Source organism: Anarrhichthys ocellatus, unplaced genomic scaffold (assembly GCF_004355925.1).
Source record: "Anarrhichthys ocellatus isolate YVR2014 unplaced genomic scaffold, GSC_Weel_1.0 scaffold14, whole genome shotgun sequence".
Classification (NCBI taxonomy): Eukaryota; Metazoa; Chordata; class Actinopteri; order Perciformes; family Anarhichadidae; genus Anarrhichthys; species Anarrhichthys ocellatus.
This window is the reverse complement of record NW_022280044.1, coordinates 3,861,023-3,885,985: the sequence shown is the minus strand read 5'-3', so window position 1 is coordinate 3,885,985 and position 24,963 is coordinate 3,861,023. Positions and strand designations below refer to the sequence as shown.

Below are 24,963 nucleotides of genomic sequence, written 5' to 3'. Positions count from 1 at the left end.
TAAAACATCACACGCCTTCATTAACTCAAACACACGTGCAAAAAAAATAACCAATTGCGATCAAAACTCGAGAGACGCCGTCAATCAGTTGTAAACAGAAATGCGGCCATAAGTCACAGGGACACGTCTTCATTCCTGTGGCCTCTATGAATACCAAACAGAAGATAACGGATATGTCAAGGAGGACGGGGACAAAAGGAACATGAAGGAAGCTGCTAAGAAATCATCAAGCGGACATAACAATGGCTACGTTAAATTAAAACAAGTTTTAAAAAAAAGTTAAGACAAACAAAAAGAGTCAAGAAGTTGGCAGTGACTGAGATAAAAACAGAGGATCACACCTGCCCAACGGACCAGCTGGGTCCCTACGCAGTGACGTCAATGCTGTCGATAGGCTGGGTGGGTGGATCTCACCTCCTATTGGAGCTGTGCTCAACTTCACTGTGTTCTCACACCGACAGAAAGACGAAGAAACCAGTATTCATTCATTTCAAATGAGTGCTGGGACACAAGAGATCTCGGTGACGGGGCCCTACTTTATACAAGGAGCTCTACTGACACATGCCTACTCTTGGGGTGAGTCGATGACAAGTGGACATTTCTAAATACAGGTGTGAATACACCCAAGAGAGGGCTGGCATGATGATTCGTCATCAATTACAAAATGATGTTGATTTGTATAGGGTGCCTCTGCACGTTGCAAGAATGATAGATTGAATGTTATTATGTATCATTTCCGAATTCCAAAAAAAAGATGGGCACTCCGCTGCTGCTCGGGACAGCAGTATCAGCTGTAAGCTTGTGTAGGACAGTAAACCTTCAGTAGCATATCTCAAACAGGTTTTGGTTTAAATTCAAGTATTTGGTTCTGAGAAGTCCGAAAATGTAACAATAAAAGTCTCTAGTGACAACTAGGTAAGAGAATCGACTTCATGCTCAATAAAGACAAAGGCTATGGCCTCTGGGGACACGGTGTGCGCCTGAAGGGGCCCGTCAGTGTGGGGTATGCTGACAGGTCACCACACCATTCAGCAAACAGTACACACAAAAAGCAAGTAGCGCAGCGCAGCCCTCCTCCCTATCAGACATGCTTGAAAACACAAAGACAAACAGGCAGGCAAGCAAGAAAGCACACGCACGCACACACACACATTAAACTACAATCAGCTACACTGGTTAAGCTTCTAATACTTTTCTGAGCCTCACCAGTTTATCCAGAATAACAACCAAGACTGAGATCTACAGGCAGGCCGGGACACGACGGCATTGAGAGACATCGGCTTGTATACAAAACTGCAGCAGAGATCCTAAACTGCTGCTGTGCGTCCCGTGAGCAGCACACCTCCGGGCTCTGCAAACGGGAACCTCGGGCTGAAAGTGATACTTAGAAGTGGAGTTGACGATGTGTGGCCTTGTGTTTGGTGAATTCTGACAATGTGCTAGTCGGTTTCTGACAATACAGTCTTGGTGCGGGGAAGAGGTGATCTACATCAACACAAAACATTGACCTACCACGAGGGTAGGGACAAGGATGTGTATCTAATTTATCTATTTATTAAGAGTGGGGGAAAAAAAAAAAAAAGAAAAAAAAAAAAAAAAAAAATTTATGTAAAAATCAAGATTATTATCTTCTTCTAAGATCAATTCAAAACTTTGAAAAATCTATTTTTTTTTTAGCTTTTTTCCCCCCACAAAATAACAGAGATATATATACATATATACATACACACATTGTGGTGCTTTCAAGCGAGCAACAGGGATTAACAGAAATGAGGGTGTCCGACACCAGTTGAGCTCAAAATAGCACAGCCAGATAGGACACGGCAGCATTTGGAAGAGGAAACATTTCTATTTTTTGAACTGAGAATTGAGAAATACTAAAAAATTTAGTGGAAAAAAAAAAATTATTTGTGCAAGTTGAGGATGTGTTAACTTTAGCCTTTGTGTGTTTACATTATTTCAATCAGTCGATTATAACTTTTTCAAAAATAAAAACTAGGAATGCAAAAACATTGGATTTTTGAAGATATTCAGATATCTTCCAGCTCATTTTGACAGATTGCTGATGCACACACGTTTCTGTTGTAGGGGTGTTGTAGGTTACCCTTCAGGTTAGGCTACCTTACATGTAAAACATGCCACATGCATGTTCAGGTAACATGTTCAAACAAAACAGAAATATGTATCCTACTTTCACACGGTGTTCATCTCTCGCCAATATTTCACTTTAAAGCCTTTATCTGCCAACACCGATGACATGCTGATATAATCAAATGTACTCTGTTTTCAGGCCAGTATTTAGATTTTGACTCGAATAATTAAAGTGACCTGCCCTTTGGACCCAGCCACTTAATCACAGCCTCATGATTGATCATAACTGGTCTCGTCTGTTAAGCTGTGTCAAGACAGAACCAGTCTGACTCGGGCTTGTGGTTGTTTCAGTGTGAAAATATAATAACCCCGTGTTTTTTTTTTTTTCCTCCACAGGGCGATAAACAGGGTCCACATTTTTGGTAGTAGTACTTCCAAAAAAAGTACATAAAAGAAAACGGGACGAGAAGTCCTCAAGGTGTAAGACCTAGTCCAGAATCCAAATGTGGAAATACCTTTTAAAAAGCCAAAAGGTTTGGTGTCAGATTCCAACAGTTACTCTTATTTTGTTGACAAAATGACAAACAAGATGGCAACAACAAGAGTATATACACAACCTTTATCAAGACAACCCTCATGTTGAAGCCTGTGTGTGGGTGGACTGTATTCAATCTAAGTCTAGACACAGGTTGGTGGTACACAAAGACCCTCCACGAAAGAAACACTTCACCTGATGCATAAGAATCCTCAAGGGTGCCTACGAGTTGGACTTCTCCAGCCGCGGCAGACCTCTTGAAGGGTTTATAGAGTCACCTCTCCCATTAGCTCACGCATCTCTACAACCACTCGAAGCGCTTTCACACCACTTCATTCATCCAGTCATACCTTGATGGCAACTGCTACCATGCAAGGTGCCACCTGCCCATCACGACTATTCCTACCCGTTCATACGCGGAAGCAATTTAGGGTTTTTTGAATTGAATGTACGAACATGTACAAACACAGAGGGAGAGCGACTTCATTCTCCGTGCAGGTAGACATTACTCCGCTATATCTTTACACAGCAAATAGTTGCTTGCTGCTATATTAACGCTCAGAATGTTAAAAACAGCGCCTTTAAAAAAATTTTAAAAAAGAGAGAAGAGTGAAAGGTACTAAGGGCTTAGCACTAGTGTGCCCACTGACACAACAGCTATTATTTTGGTAACATTTTTGCAACATTCCATCTGGAAACATGTCGCCTACGTATTGTACAAAGACTTGTTCTGTGGTTTGTCAGAACAGAGGTAAAAACAAGATCCAGGCCGTGATGTGCACTTCTCCTTGATTAGAGCCACTTATCGCTTAATGTATTCTCCGGCTACAGTCGCTCAGTAAGTTATGTTGTTATGCACCGTAACAGTGTACACACACCATCTTTGCTGCGTTATTGGTTTTAATGCTTGTGTACTGTACCACGTCTTTTATCGTTCATTTGTGTTCCATGCTTCTGTACGAATTGAGAAAAACAAATTGTTTTACTGGAAAAAGTAAACAAGTTTAGAATAAAGACAAAGATTATGATGGCGGCAGTTTTGTTGCCCATCTAAAATGTTGCTAAATGGACATCCTCATTCGGTCTCCTTCAGTGCAACAGGTTACCTCGCTCTGCTCCCTGAGGACAGGGAGCTAATCTTCCCACAGAGTACTTCTTGTTCTGGCTCCTTGTGGACTGGTGAGAGAATATGCAATTTCTATGAACGGACCAACACTCCCCGCGCACGTCCTTGCACACACGGCAAAGCCCACTTATCACTCCGCTTTGCAGCCTCTGAGTGAGCGCAGATAAACAGTGTGACGATCAAAGGCCTCCGATAGAGCTTGGGGGGGGGGGGGCCAAGGACTGATCCGTCTCTGGAAAGGACTGAAAGAGAACAGGGCTTAGTACCTTAGAAATGGGAATAAAAAGAGGAAAACATATCCAAACAAAGGCTCGGCCTGTTCTCGCCGTGGCCTCGTTGCACTTTTAATCACACTTATCACTAAATTAAAAACACCTGCGTGATGAACACTAATGACAATAAACCAATAACTTAAAGAGACAAAAAGGTGGTGGACCAAAAAAAAAAAAAAAAAACAGATTTGCAGCGGCAATAGGAGGGGGGGGGGGGGGGAGTCATCGATTTCATGCTATGCCTACAGAATACATCTAGTAGGAAACACTTTGGTACAATAAAGATTACATATTAAATAATAAACTATATTGGACATCCCGAGAGCCAAAGCGATTGAAACATTAACCCGTTTGAGCCTCAGTCGATTGAACATTTCCAATGTTTTAATGGCTCACTAAAGGACTCTTGAAACGGATATGATGTGGCAATAAAGTTCAAAGTAACATTTCACCAGCCTACAAGTGTTTGAAATGACCAGCTATACTCTTACCAATGTGTTTTAATTTGCTACCAACATATCTGTCTATTCATTGGTATCACTTGTTTTTGAAAACACAGCTGCATCCTCCCCAGATAGAAGTTTTTCATATTCTATATAAATTTGCATCTGGAATATGGGTCGAGGGACTATATTCAGCCATCTCTGAGCTCCTTTGATAAGTCATAATCTCATGTCACAATCCTCAAATCGGCTGCAGGATGACATCTCCCAGCCTCGACGGACACACTCGTCACAGCAGTGAGCCACACCTCTACCTCTCTGCCAACACATCGAGGCACGGATAGCAATACTGAGGCTACAGCCATTAAAACGAAAGTGATCTACATCCACACGGGCGTTCCAGCACCCTTTTGGACATGATTTCCATCCATACTTTACATACGGTACAAACAGGAAGTAGATTGGTTGCCGAGTATTATTGTACCCTTTAAAAATAAAAGGTCGCACTTCATACTTCCTCTATAATCTTCCTCTATATGCTCAAACGGCCAAAAAACAAAGTTTTATTTTTCAAACTTAGTTACAAGTCTCTCTCACAAATTTCCTTTATAATGAACACTTACAAATTAAAGTTTTACTAGATTATGGGTCAAGGTATTTGGTCAACACACATTTCTCACTCGTTCCCCTCGGTTTTGTTGTTGTCTGTACACTCGTAGCTCTGCCGGAGGCTGGAAGTCACAACAGAGCATTTATGCTTTTGTTCTTTTACAGTTTCTGTGAACGTCACAACAGTTGTGCAGAACAAAAAAAAACATCGATAAGAAAAGGAAATTCCTCCTTTTTGAGTCCATCGCCCTCAAAGCCACAAACCGTTACTTCTGATAATGCCGCTGGACACGCCGCTCGCTCAAATGTCGGCAGCAGTAGAATTATAAAATGCAGAATTTAACTGCACAACAGCTGCTAGTACAGACAACACGGTCAGCAACTCTTGTAATCGTCATCCATGTTGAATTAATCGATAATCACGGCTACTGTCCGTTTTCTTTTGGCGGCACGACGAATCGGGGAAGGACACGTCGTGACTGCTAAGACCCAAGTACCGCACTGATAAGCAGTATCGATAAGAGTACTAGTACCGAGATCTACCCGAGTCAACGTAGGTCACAATCACTGACTGAAATCACAGTCAGTCTAATGTTAAATAGAAATAGGTTTCAGGCCGACACTCGGCAACAGACAGGAGAATGTCTGCAGAGTCCCACTGTGACATCAAGTCTTCTGACATTTGGAAACTAAGTTGGCTTTCTGACAGCAGCATCAGGGGATGCCTGTTGCTATACCAACAATTATCTCAGCTTTAGCAACAAGTGCTCCTGTTGGGAGTTTTGGTTTCCCTCGTGAATAGATCAGAGAAGAGCAATGGCGCACTTTTAAATCATTTGCAGAGCTAAAGCTGAAAATGTAGTGTGCAATCTGCAACGCTGAAGAGGGTCAGAGCAGAGTTATGGCTGCTCATATAAACTATAAACTCAGAAATCCAACTTCCTCACCAAAGATATCAAAGATATAGGCCCTCCCTGTGATCTTGAATCAGCTCAAAAAGTACAAAATCCATCTTTTTTTCAGATTACGGCCTCAATGAATTAGTTTGGAGGTCATGTTTTGAGAGGTAGTCGCACATTTCATGTGTTTAATAAGCTGCTTAAGGAGAAATAGCCACACTGCTGTGAGAAGCTAAACAGTGCCTAGGCAATAGCAAAACACAGCAAGCTGGTCTATGTGCAATAACACGGCATGTTCTAGACTATAGTTGCTTCAAAACTAAAACATTTTCTGGATCAGTGAAGGTGAGCAGCTACACGCGCCTACGAACAACAGCTCTAATAACAACACTTTACCGTGGCATGTTTTGGCAAAGGACCGTGTTTTTCGACCTGCTAACTGCAGCTCGACGAGGTAACTGTAAACACAATTAACAAAAGGAGGATCCTATTCCTACCTGTTGCCATCATGTCAGTGGGCAGCCTTGCAGCAGCATCTAGAAGAGTTGTCAACCTGTCAGATACTGCCAGTACTACAGAGTCTTTGCTTTATCCCAGTGCTGTGGCAACAACTGTAAACGAACGCTGTGCCGACCAGGGCACGATCCATTAACCAACACAAGGTGCCCATGGCTACCAGTGCATAATTATATATGGCTTTTCACTTAAGAGCAAAAAAGTGTGTATATAATCCGAGCTTTCCACTTTCACCTGATTTCAACACAACAAAACTGCTCCAGGAGCCAGAGATCTTAGCAAGCTAACACATAGTTAAAAACCAAAAGCCTGCGTTTCTTTCTCCCCACAGCACAGACGCCATGGGGCATAGCTAGATTTTAAAATTGGCCAAATCTGTTAAGCCAGTCACTGTGGAACAGACCTCTTCAACCCTACCTTTCAACACTCGCAGCCACCCTGTGGCTCGATGGGCCGGCTGCCAGCAGGCTACAACATAGGTGTTCTTCTCCCCCAGTAACCTCCTCAGTAAGTTGGTGTCACGTTACTGTAAACTGGGCTCGCCTTTCTCTGTTACGGTAACCAAGGTTGAGAACTTCCCCACTTGTCACATTGCCCTTCCTTTTTTTTTTTTAAAAAATGCCATCTATAGACAGAGGAATCACCCATCTGTTGGTGTAAAATGTCATGCAGCTAGTTATAGGCGTACTACGACACACTCCCAATCTTATACCAAATGTTTTGTATGCAAAAGGAGGCAATGCAAAATGGATAAGTGTTTCGTCCCGAGTCCAACAACGGTGCAGCAAAAATGAAGGCTAAGATTAACCTTGAAGTTCATAGTTTAAAAACACAAAAATAAGGTAATGCGAGTCGAAGTGCGGTGTCTCAGGGATGAGGGCTTCCTACTGTATACGGCCTGTGTTTAGCTGCAGGCTGTGCTGTAAGTGGACTGAGAGGAGCTATGCTATTTCCACATCGGGCTGTCAATTAGCTATAACATAAAGCAGGTCACCAGTACGAGTGTCCTACTTCCACAATAAAATGTGAAAAGAGCATAAAGACTCACTATTGTGTAAGATATATGGAATCCGTGTCTATTTCTTTGTTGCTTGCATTACATAAAGTGGAACAATCATGTGATTTGCATATAAATATAAGAATTATAACAGGAATATCTTGCTTCTTCTACTGTACATTGCCCTCGAGTCTGTTTTGATTGCACTAAACATCTCATATCCTCGCTGTAGGCAAATTGGATCACCTTGCAGTGACTCATGAGCAGAAATGTAATTAGCTTACCTGTTACTCATTGACTCATACACCCATGTCGGTAGGAATGTTCAGAGCTTATTCATTTGTATTCGCTACCCACTGGCATTTATTACAGAGAGGAGACTGAAACCATAGGAAGGTCATAAATTGAAAACTGAGAGGCATGGGAATGTGCTGCGGCCTTTAGTGTCACAGCTGCTCGAGTCAACTTCCTCCCCATAGTGCATTTCCTCATTTCACGTCTACCAACACGGCTAAATGGTTGGGTGCTTTCTGTTTTTAAGAAAAACAGACAAAGGCTAAAATCATAGACACACGTAACTTCAGTGCTAGCTACATTTGTAGCATGAAAGGCTGACACATTTACTGAGACAAACCGGCTAATTAACAATTAAAGAGAGAGACGACACAAACTGTCACCCACGATACCATAACAGCAGACAGGACATATCGGGGGTTTTTTGTCGACCAACTTGTTTGGTTTATTAAGATGTTAGCTTGGCATGTGGCTTCAAAATAAATGGGTCCAGCATGCTCTCTGGGTCAAGATCTGTCACAAAGGGCGGAAGGCAGTTAGCTTTAGTCGCCATCTATATACCCCTAGCCGAGCTCCTCTCAACTAACGTCACCGACGTCTGTCGAGTCCACCGGTAAAGAAGCTGAAAATACTGGAAATCAGTCACTGGTTATAAATATGTGAATGGTGTCGCTGCCATGAACGCCAAAAATAACCAAAGAACTGTTCACGTTAAGCTACATGTTGTCCAAGAGAGAGGCTACCTTCACTGACACGCCAAGACTTCGTTGTATAGCATTACATTAGCCCTTGTTTTTTTTTTTATCAAATTTGCAGACGACGGTCCGTTTGGACAACAGCATGGCGTTTAACAACACACAATGTGCCGTGTTACCAAATAAAAATGAACTCCAGTGAACCCCGTGCTGATGTTTCAAGTCGTAACGAGATGATTGTTACTATTATTCTAGGAAATAGCCTTAGCCCACATAGCATGCTAACGGAGCTACATTAGCTAGCAGGCTAGCTCAGCTCCGTCACTTTGCTTTTCACCATTTAGCAACCAGTCCAGAGATATGCCAAGACTCGCTATATTAAAGTTAGAGTTGACTAAGTTGAGGGTTTGTATTATTACATGTTAACACATTGAATAGTGTGGCGTTAACGTTGCGTGGCCAATAATCTAACGTTAGCTATTTGCTCTGCTAACGTTATCGAGGCTACATACTGGTCCGTCTACTCAGACAAACTCACTTTACCTCCCTTGTGTTGTGCTGATCATTTTTACAATATGTAACTTTTAAATCAGGCTTTTTTTTTGCGGAGCTGTGTTATTGCAGTCGTGTGCGATCATATCAGAGACACACATCCAAATGAGTTAGTTTAAGTTATTAGGTACTTACAAAGAGCAGGCTGAACATTGGAATCCCGTGACTACCCCGGAGAAAGTGGAGGGAGTGTAGAAGACCGCTGCCAGGTTGCCTTTTTGTTCCACTTCAATGTGGCAGCTTGAATTCTCGTCGGAGGTCGGGAACTGTTGTTGAGGGAGGAGCCTTCTCAGTGTGTCCACACATTCAGGGACTGTCGGAAATATGTGAAACGAGGCTGTCCAAGGTAGCGGCAAGTCAACACGGTGGGAAACACTCGGGAAATCTGTCACTTTCTACGGCACACACGTGCTTTGTAATTTTGGGAAAAACAACACACACACAGCGAGGTGCCTGACAGTGAGCTCAAGCGATGCATTTCTATTCTAACAAACTAAGGAAGACAGCTGCCATGAATTTTTGACTATATATTTGAATATATTGCTTCTCTCTTTGCTTCCCTGCTGAAGTAAAATGTCAGCTCAGTGTCACTTAATTTATTAATTATGACACTAGGTAAATAAAAGCAAAAGCTGTTACGAAACGATCTCTTACTAAAGACGTGTATGCACGTCTAGTCGTAATCGCAAATACGGGAAAAAAAAAGATGAACGAGTTTACTAGTACTACACGAATGCAGCATGAAGGTCTGGCGTCAGTGCGACGTAAGAAGAATCCGGGTGCACGATGAGAGCTCACTATAGTGACGACAGTTCCAGAAAATAACCGCACAATTATGGCTGTGCTCAGGGTTTGTTTTGCAACCTCAATTTCATGAATTTGATCATTTGTGTGTATATATATCTGTATATAACTAAAAATATTTTAGTTGGAGGTTGGACACTGTTCCAGTAAATGATTTGCTATTTTGAGCTTGTTTTTCTAAGGATGGCATATTCACACAGGGCAAATTATGACAAAGATTGGTCTTTTTGTGTTAAACATTTGTCTGCAATGAATGAGCATTCCAAGTAACTGACTAACACACAATTGTCATCCAAGTAATCTGAACTGACCAACAAAAGTCTATCAATGCAGCTCTGAGTTTACTAGTAGATCAACAAGGATCTGTCAAAAGCGTGGCCTGAAATGCTGTTTTTACTATATTGCATATCTCCCTCTAGTGTTCATTCCTTTACCTACAATAGATTTCTACACCACATGTGCCATGCAGTTATCTTTACCTAGAAAGCATTAAGTAAAATCCCTCACTACAACTACCAATATGTACAAATGCAAATACAGTAGATAGAAAGAGGGGGCCTGACAATAATATACATGAAGGTTTTTATTGATGTGGTATCAATACAATCAAGTACTGTAGATTTTGTATAAGCAGACAAACATTTTCAATCAAAAAGAGTGCATTTTATACCCAAATTCTATTGCATAGAGTGCACGCAATAGCCTTGTATGGCAAAAAAAAATCCTATAAGTTGATACATTGTACATTACTCAAATAGAAAACAAAAGTCATCAAATAATCCTTCACAAACAACTCTAGAATGCTAACTACATGTCGTAAATGCTCTTAACTCATCAATGCTGTTAAATACCATGTATACGTTCTAGGCTTCGGTGGTCGGTTTTGGCATCCCTATTAAAATCATAAATGTATAAATACATCTTCATTAATTTCATGTGCAAATGGGAATGGCCGTTTGTATTTACTGAAACTAAAACAAACAAATATCCCTTAAGAACCGAAGCAAGGCTTTAAAAAATAAAAAAATGTTGTTTTTTTTAAAGAAAAGCAGAAAACACTTCAAAGCAACTTGTGATTGAGACGGTACATGAATCTTACTGACACTCGTTGACTGATTTGCACACACAGGGCAAACTCTGCAAGCAAAACACAAGGACAGAGAGTTATAGCCACATGTAACTCACATCACCATTTCATATGTCCAAAAATAGAAGGCGACAAAAAAAAGGCAACATACAGTACACAACCAGCCTTGGACAGTCTTGTAGACTCACATGACAATAATGATATACGTAGCAGTTGGATGTGTTTTCATGTTATGAGAAGGAAAGGGCAAGAGCAAGTGCACTGTTTGCATTACATAGACTTAAAATACTGATTAGGCCTTTTCCAAGCACTGCTTTTCCAGAAGAGCTACTGTTTATGTATCGTGACACAGCATGGTGGATGATTTATAGAAACTATTGTAAGTGAGTCAAACAGTATTACATTCATTCTGATTGAACAGCTCAATATCTGGCCCAATCCTATACTGTACATTGACATTCCTCCATCAAGATGTAAGGTAGTCCCTAAATTCAGTGTAACGATAGCGTTTGGGCGGCATGAGTAAAGGCACGGCAATCGCTCTGTAATTTAAGCTACTTTTCTCAAGTTTGCTCAAACCTCCTCACTTCTGTAAATGCAACCGTGATGAAAGATTTTGCACACTTCACCAGAGTGTCGTTTTTTTTCTGTTCATGACTTGGTATGTGACAATAAATGTTGCACACCATTATGCCATTCATTGGACCAATATGCAAAACAGTCAAAAGCTTTCAGTGTCAACCAGTAATTTACGTTTAGTAAATGCTGTCTTCTTATCTCATTATTTTGATGTCATCTCCCGTAATCTACTCGTTACCTTCACCTATTTTATTTAGAACTTGTTCCCTTACTTTGCAAAGGCAGTGTGTGCATTTCTTCTTTAAAGCCCAAAGCAGGCCGAGAGATTTAGGAGTCAGAATACATGTGGAACATTAACAGGACTGTATGCTCTTCCTAAGGTTTTGTAACTTCATTCGAGTTTGTGATTATTCTCGCTGAAGTGTTCATGACCTGAATGCCAGGGGGACAATGTGAACTACACCCACACACACACACACACACACACACACACACACACACACACACACACACGTATATTGACATAGTGACAGACAGAAGGGTACACCTACCAGAACATACGAGCACACGCATACACACACAGAGCATGTATCCTTAATACCTCATCCAACAGAAATGAGTAAATACACCACTCTCACCTCTGGCCCACCTCTCCCAGAAATCTGGCAGGGGGTTGTTAAATGTTACACAACCTGTATTTCACAACCTGTGGGCCTCAGTCAGTCCCTTTACTTATTCATGGAGTGAATGCAGATTGATTCTCGTTTCCGGCTGTATATTTTTGACATAATTCGGGCTCTGAGAGACATCTTGTCCTTGTAACCACGGATGTTCCATGAAGCGAAACAACAATTCTGCTATTTTAGACACAATGGTTTGGGAATTAATAGAAAACAATTTCATTCACCAACGATTCAGAATTGCTCTCGTTTGCCCAGCAACAACAAGTTGCACAGAAACTGCCATTGAAGGAAGAAGTGGATGTACTTTGTTTGTCAACCATTTGCATCCCTATTTCTCCAAAAGCAGCCTCTTCACAGATTTAGCAAAATGTGGTCAGAAATGGGGCCTTTAGAGTATGGCAGCAGAGATTGCTCACTTGGAATAGGTAGTATACCATTAGAAAGCGGTGATGTCATGTTCAGAGTGTCTGAAGGGAATGCCTGCGACACCGTGATGGGATTTGCAGTGCATTTGTGAAAAATGGGATCGATACAAGGAAACAGGCCATTAATCCTGCTGGATTTGTGTCCTTACCGTCCATTTTTCAGTTGCTCTCAGTATCTATTCTATGGCATGTAAACATTGACTGTATGCATACATATCATCCTTAATTAATTTTATCCTGAAAGTTAAAAAAAAAAAAATCTTGCGCATTATCCACTTAAACAGGGCAGGTTCAATTTTATAAAGTCTAATACTGTGAGGTCATAGTTACTCTTGGATTGCATTTCTGGACAGTTCAATAAATTATATTAAAAAAAAGATAAAGGTCATCTTAAATGGTCGCCAACCAAATTCAGAAAGAAGCAGAGAAATAAGCATCCTACAGATGCCAACTAATTGTCAAAATATATATCTCACTCTTAAAACAAAGATTTAATCCCATTAATAATTTTAACGTAGCAATTGTTTAGAGTACCATAAAGGCCAAACAAAAGAAACGTGAAAAGTAATCGTATTTCAGCACAAAATGCCTTGTTTTGCTATCGTCTGTCTATATTTCCGATGTTGTGTCATTGCTCTTTATGTCAGTATTGCCATTCAATGGTTTAAATAGGAACACAAGGGGGACGTGACTGCAGCCAGACCAACCAATCACCCCCCAGGGCCTGGTGATGTCAGAGCTTGTGGGCAGGATGTGCAGTCACATGGGAAGGTCTGTTACTAGCACATTACAAAGTAAGGCACTTAATAGTCTGAATCCGATCAACAACAACAATGACGACAAAGGACCAAATAATAACAATAAAATTATGACAATATAATAATTAAAATAATATAAGCTAAAAAACACCATCATCAATTACAACCCAAAAACACACATTTGAAGGACATTGAAACGAAGAACACAGTATGAAATTCTTTCCCCTGCTTTTTAAAACTTTCCATATTTCATTCACAAAGTTTTGTTTTTTCTTTCGCTGATATTGCTGAGGGTGAGACAGATCAAGATGATGGCAAAAATATTGAGAATCCTATGGGTTTTGTGTTTCTGTTAATGGCTGTAGGTATTTCAGGTTTAGGGCTGCTCTGAGGTGCCAATACAGGAACATGAGTGAAAGGACAGGGTTATGTGGGACAGAGCAGAAATCCTGAGAAGGAGGAGTGAATGTATTCGGTAGAATAGAGGCCATTTGCCTGATCCGAGGGCATCTGGACCCATACCTGATCACCCTCCTTCAGCTCTAGGACAGCACTACCGGACGCCTGGTCCATGTAGCCTTTCTTGTATTCATCATAGGTGTAAGTAGCTGGCACATTGTTCTTGTACAGTGCCACCCACAGGCTTGTTCCCTTTACGTGCATGTGGTATGCAAAGTAGTAGACACCAGATAAAGGAGCGGTGAACATGCCAGAAGCAGGGCTGTAGGCATTTTGCCCATTGTAGAGGGTCCTGTCAAATTTGATTGGCATGGCAGAGGGGGGGAAAGGTGTGCTGAGGATGGCTGTGAAGGCTGGTGCCACAGAGGCAGAGAGTGGGACTTGACTGTATGCAGGCCCTTTCCTGTCCCCTGGTACTTCATCCCCTTCCAACTGTGAATCTGTTGGCCCTGCAACAACTGTTTGGCCATTTGCTGGAGGACCGGGGGGCCCTGGAGGACCAGGAGCGCCATGGTTACCATTGAGCCCAGAAGGGCCTGGTTTCCCTGGAGGACCCTGGGGACCTATATTTCCCTTCTCTCCGAACTTACCCAGTCCTGGAGACCCTGGATGTCCGGATTCACCCTTTGGGCCAGGGCCACCCTGTGGCCCCATGGGACCCATGGGCCCCTGTAGACCAGGAATTCCTGACTGTCCCCTGGGTCCTGGAGTTCCTATAAACCCTCCCTCACCTTTCGGCCCTGGAGCACCTGTCAACCCTGGATTGCCAGGTAGGCCAATATGCCCTCCATCACCTTTGGGTCCAGGTTTTCCAATAGAACCGTTAGGCCCAGGGATGCCTTTCTCTCCAGGGATGCCAGGTTTTCCAAAGGATCCAGTGGGGCCTTGGTCACCTCTGAGGCCAGGAAGTCCCGGAGGGCCCTGGGGCCCCAGCTCTCCCTTCAGTCCTGGCATTCCATGTTTTCCAGGCAGTCCCATTGGGCCTTGAAGACCTGGTGGTCCTGATTGCCCATCAAGGCCGAGTTCTCCAATCGGGCCCGACATTCCTTGCTCTCCTTTGTCCCCTGGGAGACCAGGCAACCCACCATAGCCCTTTTCTCCTTTAGGCCCACTCAAACCAGGTTTTCCATAACCAGGAGTGCCAGGAAATCCAGGAGAACCCCTGGTCCCTGGCTCACCTTTTGGACCTAGTGGACCTGGTCCTCCAGGCAGTCCGTCTTGCCCAGGCTTCCCTAGCCCAACTGGTCCTGGCAGACCTTGTAGACCTGGAGCCCCAGACTCTCCGGGTTCTCCTTGTTCCCCTGGGAGTCCTTGATCACCTTTAAGACCAGGCAGTCCAGACAAACCTTTTAGGCCTGGTTTGCCTATACCTGGAAGACCAGGTGGTCCTGAACTGCCTTTTAGCCCAGGAGGACCCCTTATACCTGAAGGCCCTGGCTTTCCATTTCCATTCTCGCCCTTAAACCCACGTTCACCTGGTGGGCCAGAAAGACCCTTTGTTCCCGGTTCACCCCGAGCCCCAAAGGGACCTCTCATTCCTGGAAGTCCAGGTTTCCCATTTAGAGACAAGCCAGATGGGCCAGGGAGGCCGGGCTGCCCTGAAGAACCTCTGGGACCTGGTTCACCACGAGGGCCAACCTCGCCATTAAGTCCAGGCATCCCCTTTAGTCCAATCTTTCCTGGGAGACCTGGAAGTCCAGGCTTACCCATTCCTGGAAAACCAGGAGGCCCCTGAGAACCTGGCTGGCCATTGAGACCCGGCTTGCCCAGTCCAGGTTTGCCTGGAATTCCTTCTGGCCCTGAGGGGCCTCTAGGTCCAGGTTTGCCTTGGAGGCCTGGTTCCCCCTTGACTTCCATCATGGGTGGCATATCTGGAAAAAGAAAAGATCACATCGTTGGCATGCCAATGTATTTTAAAACAAATAAGAAGTAGAAAGCTGATCAGAAACATACCATGTAACATATAAATGTGTTTATGTGTGTTTTGATCGAAATCAAAACAAATCTCTTAAATTAATGTAGGTCAAAGCAATACAAAAAAACCTGAGGGATGCAATTCCTATCTACACTGCAGCCAACTGCATCAACCAGCTGCTTCACCATTAGAGGTCCATTTAAACCCTTTTTTTTTTTACTCAGAAGGCAACACTGCTTCATCGTCTTGTGAGAACTAAAGATACTTGAAACACTGGACTTTACACAATACTGCCACTTAGTGGTAAGGGTGTCAGGGTTTTAAAAGAATACAAAATAAAAAAGTCAATAAATCAATCCTTCACGTGTTGTAGAAAAATCTCAATCCTTTAAAGTCTATCCAAAGGTAAGCTATAGTGATCCAGACTGTTGCAGCACAGCATGCGCCAGTATACCAATTCTAAAAATATATTTTTTATGTCGGTATCAGTAGTTTTTAATAAGCCACTGAAGTTTTGAAATTTCATTGTCAACATTGAGACAATAAATGCAGCTGCAAAGGCACTAAAGAGAGAAGATATAAAAATAGTACTGAGTGGGCAGAGTACATTGTCCATTGCCAAGTGAACACAACAATTAAGAGCCGACAGAAGGAATCATGAATTAAGCTACATAGATGAAACATGTGACATCACAACATCATTACCTGGGAAATACAGATTAAAACCCCAATCATGTTGGAAAGGGTCCTCTCAATTCACTTTTGTACAATTTTGTGATTTGATGATCTTTTCCATCTATTAAAGGCATGGTAAGCTTCCTGACTATTCAGGTCATATCACAGGTCAGATTGAGCAGAAGGCAGGTTATATTCTGGACAGGTTCAATCCCTATAACTATCCATGTAATCATACAACTGGACAGGAGTTCACTTTTCTGTTTTACACCTGAGCGACTTTGAGAGTGTCTGTGAAATGCAAATGTTTTGATTGTGTGACAAAGGGGAAACTAGACTGAAGAAGTATGCTACATGTCAGAAACTGTCTCAATATTCTTTCCTGGCAGAGTGAAGCACAACACAGCAAGGCCACACTGAGCAGAAACACAGGCCTGGTCTGCAGAACACTCCAATCACAACATTTCAGTATTGCTTGCTGTTCCTCAACTCAGCAACACCTCGCCTGTAGGTCTGCCAGAGGGAAGCTCACCTTGTATTATTTTCATAAGACAGCACAAATGACAAGTATCCATATTTTAAAATACATTCAAGTTGGAAATCCCATTATTTCCCCTAACGTAACCACAGAGCACTACTTCCCCCTGCTGGCACTTCATGAGAATGCATCCATCCACTATGATGAGAATAAAAGCTTAATACACTGAACAGCACATGGGTCATAGTACCGTATAAGTGTGTGTACATTATTATATTTAGCATGTGATAAGCCTGCATCATGTAGTTTTGAAGGCTGAAAAAAAAGTAGGAAAATTTAACGAGACACGTACATTTTATACAAAGTGATCATATGTGCCCCAAAGTGGTTGCAAAATACCAACATTAACAATGAAGGTTTTATTTTTGTGGTTGTGGTCATTATTGCATTTGTGTATGATAACATTTAAACTTTAATAAGTAATTAATCATTATTAAAGTGTTACATTTTAAATGTGATGAGTTTGCTTACTGTCTGACTTCCAGGTTTAACTTTGAACTATTTACCAGACTGTACAGTTTTCACGAGATTGCAGGTGTAATTATTTTGGTATCCTCCTCCGAATAAATGGTTCGTATAATATATTTAGACAAGAGGTTTGTCTATATCAGCCAGGGTGCCAGCCAAAACATTGTGTTCAGGTGTGTAATGAGCATTCTGGCCTCAGCTCTGTTTGTTTATTAGCTACTGAGCGCCGTGATATATCACCCAGAGAGAGGAAATAAGGTGCTTCACACTTGAGAGGACATAATGGCTTCTTCATTACTTGTTGCGATTCTCTCCAGAGGACAAAGACTTAAGTTGTGCTTTCAAATACATTTAAACTGATAGAGTCACTGAATTTATTGAACTCTGCTCTTGTAAGAGCAAACCTACAGGAGCACGCACGCAAGCCTGAGGGCAGTACCGACTCCCGTCCCGCTAAGATTGATACAGAACCCACAGCTCATCAATGATTGCACAAGAAAGCCTATACACTTGAGTGGTAGCCTTCATCTTACATTTCTAATTGCTTTTAGACATTTGACAAGTTTATTAATTATAGTCTTTAACCTTTCTTTTTACGCATTCTCCCCACTGATCTACTGAATCAATTATTTGAGTTACACTCATTATAAGCTAAGTTATGAGATTTTGTATCTGTGGTTTGATATAATTAGCACTATACAAATGCGTTATACCTTCACATATTCTGTATAACATCACAAACATTATTTTATACATTTCTGGGATGTTGACTATTTGCAAATTCTAATACTACATCGGATACAGCAGATCTAAAGATCCTATGTATGTGTTGTTGTTTGTGTTTTTCTAATGGACTTTGAGTCTGTTAATAAAGATCAACTGAACTGATAATCATAGTATATAGTTAATTAATAATAATTCACAAACTTTCAGTGGTGATGCAATGTGGACATGTGACCACTGGGTGGCAGTAAAGGCATTGTAGTCACGCGAGCCACATGGCGCATTAGTTTCACTTGTCCAAATCTTAAACTTGTTTCTACCACACTTTTGAAATCCCATTTATAGAAAGCATAACTATCTTTGATGTTTCTGTGAGAGATTTAACTGCAACACATGAACACTGAAATTGCTCTGAATCCAACTTCTGGAGTCTGTCTTTGTCCAACATCATATTATGGCACTGAAATGAAAATGTGCCCCTCGTTTGCTTTGAACTTTGCTTCGAAGAAGGGGCCTCCGCTAACACATGGCGGGTCTCATCTGATCCCGCCATGGTAGTTGGTAGTTTGAGTCAAATTTGATAATGATAGCAATGACAGCATGAACATTTTTTGCAGTATGATTATTACCCCCCTCCCTGTCCCAGTTCCCCTTTTGCCTGAGCCTTTTATACAATCTATTTTTATATCCTTCACACTCTCTCCTTCATCATACAGCTGAAAAATATGTGATAAACACTGGGGGTAACGGCATCCAGATGGCAGGAAGAAAACTGGCCAAGTGGAGCTCAGCAAACAGTGGGCAATCAGGCCTCCATTAGGCCCCAACTGAGAAGCTGCCAAGTGCTGTAGGACCCGCAGGGCAACGAGACACACACACCAGCGAGTCCTTTAACTGCCTGAAGAGAGCCACTAAACCAGTGGCTTTCGTGCACAAGTCTGTCCTGGGAGGGTCTCAACATCAGTCACATATTCAACCGCAATGTTAGAGACTTCCTTTGTTCCTAGGAAGTCGTTATATCTCTGTTCTTTACTGTACTGTAGTTTAGGACTTGCATGTGATCCACATCAGTGCTGCCGTTGGTTCAGATAGTTGGAGAAAAGTTACATGTATACTGTTTGCAGAAAATAACTTTGAGTCGGGAACTATTCAATTTGAAATAACTGAACACAAACATCAAAACTTAGTTTGGGTATTGTGTACTGCATTAATATCAGTTGCTAATTTGCAGTTTCTCATATTTAATATGGCTTTACTGAGGAGAGTATCTCAATAATATAGGTTTAAATCTGAAGTGTGAGGGGCCCTAGCGGCCCGCAGAGTTCACAGCAAACAGTTTGTGCAGAGCAGAGTGAGACATCGAAGTAAAAGAGACACATACGTATAACCCCATGGATTACTTACCAACGTAATGTCCCTTGCCTTCTCTGAACGGGGGTCCAATAGGCCCTTTCATCATGGGCTGCATGTACTTCATGTGGGCGATGGGGGGATAGCCTCCAGCAAGAGCACGCGTTCCCAGCGTCAGCAGCACACAGACTGGAGCCAGCAGCATGGTCATCAGCATCTCAGGCTTCAGATGTCGCACAAAAACTACTGGAGGAATAAACAGAACAGAAAAGAGGGCCATATTCGTTATTATGCTCAAAATGACTGGGCTTTATCTTCTCCTTTTTTAATCTTAGATTGGAGTTTGCAATCATTAATCCGGGAGTCAAGGGGAGTATGATGGGATAAAGCTGATGTGGAATTTACACCCACAGTGATAATGAGTTTTTACTACAGCATACATTGCTCTATGTGCAGCTATATATTACAGACTGACACTACCTCCAGTACTGGTAAAGGATAGGTTACACAAGACTGTTACCCATACATTTTATCTGTCCAAACATGAGATGCACACACGTACAAATACAACACAACGTGAGCATAATTGCTGATGAATGTCCCGGCTCTCTGCTGCTACACTGTATGCGGTAAGTATTTGGTTGGGTTAATATTTGGCCTAGATGGCTCTCAGAACCTGTGGCAAGCAGATCTGTTGACTTTAATTTACTCGAGGAAGAAATGACCACATCTCCCTCTGCCAAATATTTTCACAACCGTGGTCAGGTGCGAACAGGAAACCACCAGAGGATGGTTAGTGTGTTTGCGTATCATAAGTGAGCCACTGCAGGTGTCCTTTAACTGGTGGAATTATGTGTGAAAATGGCTTAAATTTCCACTTGAACTCTCCCCTGAGCTGTTTTTGTCAGCTGTCTTATTTTGTCATGATGTGGGATGCAAAATGGAATGTCAGGTTCAGCCTGCTCCTGTTTGAATGCCCAACATGTCATGCTTATATCAGGCACGGAAATGGTGTGAAGATGAGAGAAAGCGGTGCGTGGTTGTGAAAAACTGCAAACTGCAAGTTTCTCTCTAACCTGCTTGGGATTTTGTGATTTAACTGACATACAGTGTTTTGGACTTACAGGACTTTACAGCAAAGTCACACCAATATCAGCGATAGGTGACATTTGGCTAACAAAATGAGACACAAGAGAGATACACTTCATCACTCTGGCAAATGTAATTTCTGAATTCCACCTCTTACTTATTTTGGGTCATTAATATAAAGCAGCATTAAGTGCCAAAGAGATGGAGGAGGATACTGCAGCAGGTCTCCAGCTAATTTCCCCTGCTTCATATAATACTCATTTCGTCCTGTGTGTGTGGGTGTGTGCGGACGTTTGCTAGTCTCTGCTGATATGGACTTAGTTTGGAGAGCGACAGTGAGAGGAGAGTTCACTCTGAAAGTTTACAATGTAGAACAGCAGCAACCCAAACACGAGTTGATGTTTTTCTCGTTTGAAAGTTGTCTGTCATTTTGTAATTTTAAAATTACACCAAATTATACACAGCAGTTAATTGGAAGCATGGATTTCGAGTAATCTGGGAGTCCACAGCAGACCTCAACTCACACGTACTTAGAAAACGATGTGTTCATCGACACCATGTGTGTGCAGAGATGAGGTCTGTTTTACAGCTTCGCTTTTACCGATGTCTGTAATTGTTTAGCAACCACACTGCTAGGTAGTCAAATTCCGGTTTAACAGTCACTTACCAAAGTGTTTCTCTGGGTTTTTTGTCATTAGACATAAGTGCGTGTGTGTGTCTGCGGTATCTGTTTATGCTTTTTTATGGTAGGCTACTGTGGGTTGCTGGAGTCTGTGCCTGGAAGAATCAGGGATCACAAAAGCTTAATCTCTGCAAAATGAGGAAAGCAAAGACAAGGAAGAAATAAACGGGAAAAGGAGAGAACAGTATGGGAGGGCAGTGTATGGTCGTTGGCCGACTTGCCGGCTGGCTGGCAGGGAACCTCGTCTGGTATGGGGGTCTGAGGTTTTGTTGCAGACGTAATTTAACAGGCGGCTCTGGATGCCCACCATTCTGCAGGCATCAAACTCTCTCAAGAACCAAAGCATTCAAACCCAGGAGCCGTGCATGAACAGGGATCGGGCACAGACAAGGCAGTTCACAGACCTGCACAATCTGTTTATCAAATGTTTTTGTTCAAAGAGCTCTACCGACATTATTAAAGAATCTCACGCAATCCTGTCTGGCTGGCCACCATGAGCCACTGCTGGCTTGAGACTCCATCGCACACAAGAACACCCACCTAACACAACACACACACACACTCTCTCAGTATGCACGAGAACACAATATAGCTTTGGTAAGTGGTTACGCGGGTGTCTTGAAAATGCTCAAACTCATTAACTTTCCCCCACTTTCCCATAAAAATCGGCCCATTCAAAACAAACCGAGACAAAACCCCGGGTTTGAGGGGAGAGCAGAGCTAACGGTAATCAAAGCCGCCCTCGGTCATTAAACATGAGCAGCATCCAGAGTTACGGTGAAAAAGTCCCGTCTGGCAGGCCGATTGACACTTTATATAAAACAGATTTAGCTGAAAAAAAGAAATCACCACACGCATCACGGTAACAGATCCAAAAATACACAAAGAAAGAAAGAGCAGAAGAGAAAAGAAGCATTAATGAGGAAGTAAGGGAGAGTCTGACCATCGGGTGTAAAAGGGCAACCCACCGCCAGCTCCATCATTCCATTCTTACAGTCATCACTTTGCTGTTCCAACCTCCAGCCAGCTGTTAAATAACTGCACCATGTCTGACATCCACATCCATGGACAGATGGATGGATGTCTTTTTGGTTGTTTTGTTTCTCACTGTAATCATTTTGTGTCTCTTTGTTGTTGCATTGTGTACCACTGTTGTCATTTTGCATTTCTTTGTAGTCATTTTGTGTCTTTTTATAGTTGGTTTGTGTCACTTTGAAGTTGTTTTTTGTCTCTTTGCATCTTTTTTGCATCACTTTCTTGCAGTTGATCCATACTCTTGCTGCTGTTGGTTCACAACCTGCACCTGAACATCAGTCATTTGTTCACACAGGATATGGAGAGAGGCCGCCCACATGATGATTATCGGAAACCATCAAACACAGCCTGAGATGCCCAAGGTTCTTTCTTCTTAAAGTTGAGCTGTTCTTCTAAAAAAAGTAAAATTGCTCTAGTAATGTTATGTTACTGTCGCCTCAGTATGCTGTCCAGCTGCAGTATGAAGGAAAGAAGAAACAAAAGCAAACATTGGACTATTTTTGGTTTGCAGTTACTCAATAATGAAAGACTCCGATAAAGATCAGAGGCAAAAAGGCCGACCGAGTCGGTTCGGAAATCCATCCAAGCCCACATCCAATACAAAGACACATGTCGGCGAGTGTACATAATGAGCACAGACAGACATCGCACTTTCCCATATCCAATACACCTCACAGTCTCCAAACCACCAGGTAATCTGAGTCGCAGACACAAATCATACCCGAAGCTCGCAGTCTTTTTCGAACATGTGTTGGATGCCATTTCAACGGAGCTGAAACACTAATCTGCGAAGGCTTTCGAGCCGCAGAGAAGACTCAACAGCCTCCAGACCCCAAACTCAGCAGCATCTCAATTGGCCTGCTCAGACAGGCAAAGGAGATGCAGACACCGCGGCTGAGTGCAAGCCAAGCACACACTTCCCTAACTGCTCGGCTATACCTGCTAATGAAATCAACAGCGCTGGGGAGGTGAGGTTGAAGGTGCTCTGCCTCCACTTCCTTTAAGTGGTACATGTGTGGATCCAGACTGCCAGGCATTTCCTAAACCACGTGCCACAGAGAGATTATAGGTACACCAAGAGTGAGGGTTCTGTGTCACTGAGGAAAGAGGAGGCGGTTGCTTTTGTGGTGAAAATTTGAGCCGCTCCTGGAGTGGGGGGGAATCATCACCTGAACATCATGTACCAGCTTTTACAAAAACTCCAAATGGTTCAACAACAACCGAGGTCCATGATTGTTAGATAGTTTGGTTACGACCACAGGTCTCGCAGAGAAGTGCACTTAAAACCTGACCACATATTTTAGCTGATTCATCCAATTCTGACAAACCTGAGCCACCACCATGACCATAACCATTCCTGACTGTTAACCATGAACCCACACGGGTGGTCAGCTTCCTTAACCGAACTCTCTTCTTGTAAATTCAGCAAAGCAATGGTGGGAGACTTCCCTTTTACAGCCAGAGTGAATTTCCAGCATTTCCAGGAAGAGGCACTCTAAAAATAAATTAAATTTATACATCGGTGGTATATTTTTCAAACTGTAGTCTAGACGTTTGAGTATTAATGGATTTTACAGATTTGCAGTAAAAATACATGCACCTGAGAACACTAAGCAAACTCTTAAAATATACACAAACAGGCCGAAGCGTTGCTAAGGTATCGCTTCCAGACAACACAGAGCCCCATTGACCATTGAACTGTGTGAACGCCTTGTTCTGTACCTACATAAGACATTGAGGGAAACACCGAGGAGGGAGAAAGTGAGCACAACAGTTACACAACATGCTGGCGGCCGGAGCCACACAGCTCTATACCGAGTTTGAGGGTGTGTGTGACGGTGGAGAGGGAATTGAGCGTGTGGGGTTATATTTAGAGAATCACCTGCTTTCGAATGAGGTTCTCCCTCTTTAAGCCCGAGTGGCACTTGGACCATTACACCTTTCCGGCTTCAGCTCACTGCGTAATATTTGAGTAGTGTTTTCGGTGGCTTTGAACGGCAGCCTGTATTACTCAACACTGTGCAAATAAGCACTGGTGGAACAGTACGGCTGTTCACATCCATGTGTGTGTATAAAAGTGGCCACAAAGTAAAAGCAAATATGATGAGGCATTGACATTGGTTACTTCAGTTGCCACCGGCTGGAAAGTGTGGTGTTGAAGACTTTGTTTGGTTGCTCTCAGGAAAATATTGTTCCTTCTGTGCCGCCACAATAAAAGGCCCTGTGTCCTCAGCAGTGTTTACACTGACTCATTAGTAATACTAATTTGTTCAACGTCAAGACGTGATGTGCACTGTTTACATTTTTACATATGCTGATGCATACACATCACATGTATGCTCACATACAATCACACTAAACCGCATATTAACTCACTAGCATACACAATAAATGTTCCATTCTTTGATTCGAGTAATTGTTTGGTCAATAAAATGTTACAAAATGATGACAATTATTTCTTCAGGTCTGTATGTGGCCAGACAGTAAACATGTGAAAACTGTTGAAATGTATTAAACAGAAGATGATGGAGAGTCAAAGAGTCTTCATGATGATATTTATATATCTGCACTGCAGATGACACAAATGTCACTCTCTCACTTTACACATGGAATGCTTGGGATGGGAATACAATCACAACCTTGTTTTTTGGTGAATCTGTCATG

The 24,963-nt window shown here is 42.4% G+C and overlaps 2 protein-coding genes across 2 annotated transcripts in view; both read right to left on the bottom strand.

Annotated features, from left to right (window-relative positions):
* The window catches only part of ptp4a2b (protein tyrosine phosphatase 4A2b), a 17,397-nt gene extending 8,086 nt beyond the window's left edge, over positions 1-9,311 (bottom strand). The window contains exon 1 of the mRNA XM_031854120.1: positions 9,165-9,311. The gene's annotated coding sequence lies outside the window, so the exon portion shown is untranslated. The remainder of the gene's footprint in view (positions 1-9,164) is intronic.
* Positions 9,312-10,418: 1,107 nt separating this feature from the next.
* Positions 10,419-19,735, bottom strand: col8a2 (collagen, type VIII, alpha 2). Its single transcript, XM_031854119.1, has 2 exons — positions 19,548-19,735; positions 10,419-15,695 (listed from the first exon to the last, which is right to left on the bottom strand). Exons 1-2 carry the CDS (start codon positions 19,708-19,710, stop codon positions 13,792-13,794), a joined length of 2,067 nt encoding a protein of 688 aa, XP_031709979.1. The 5' UTR covers positions 19,711-19,735; the 3' UTR covers positions 10,419-13,791.
* Positions 19,736-24,963: the final 5,228 nt, after the last annotated feature.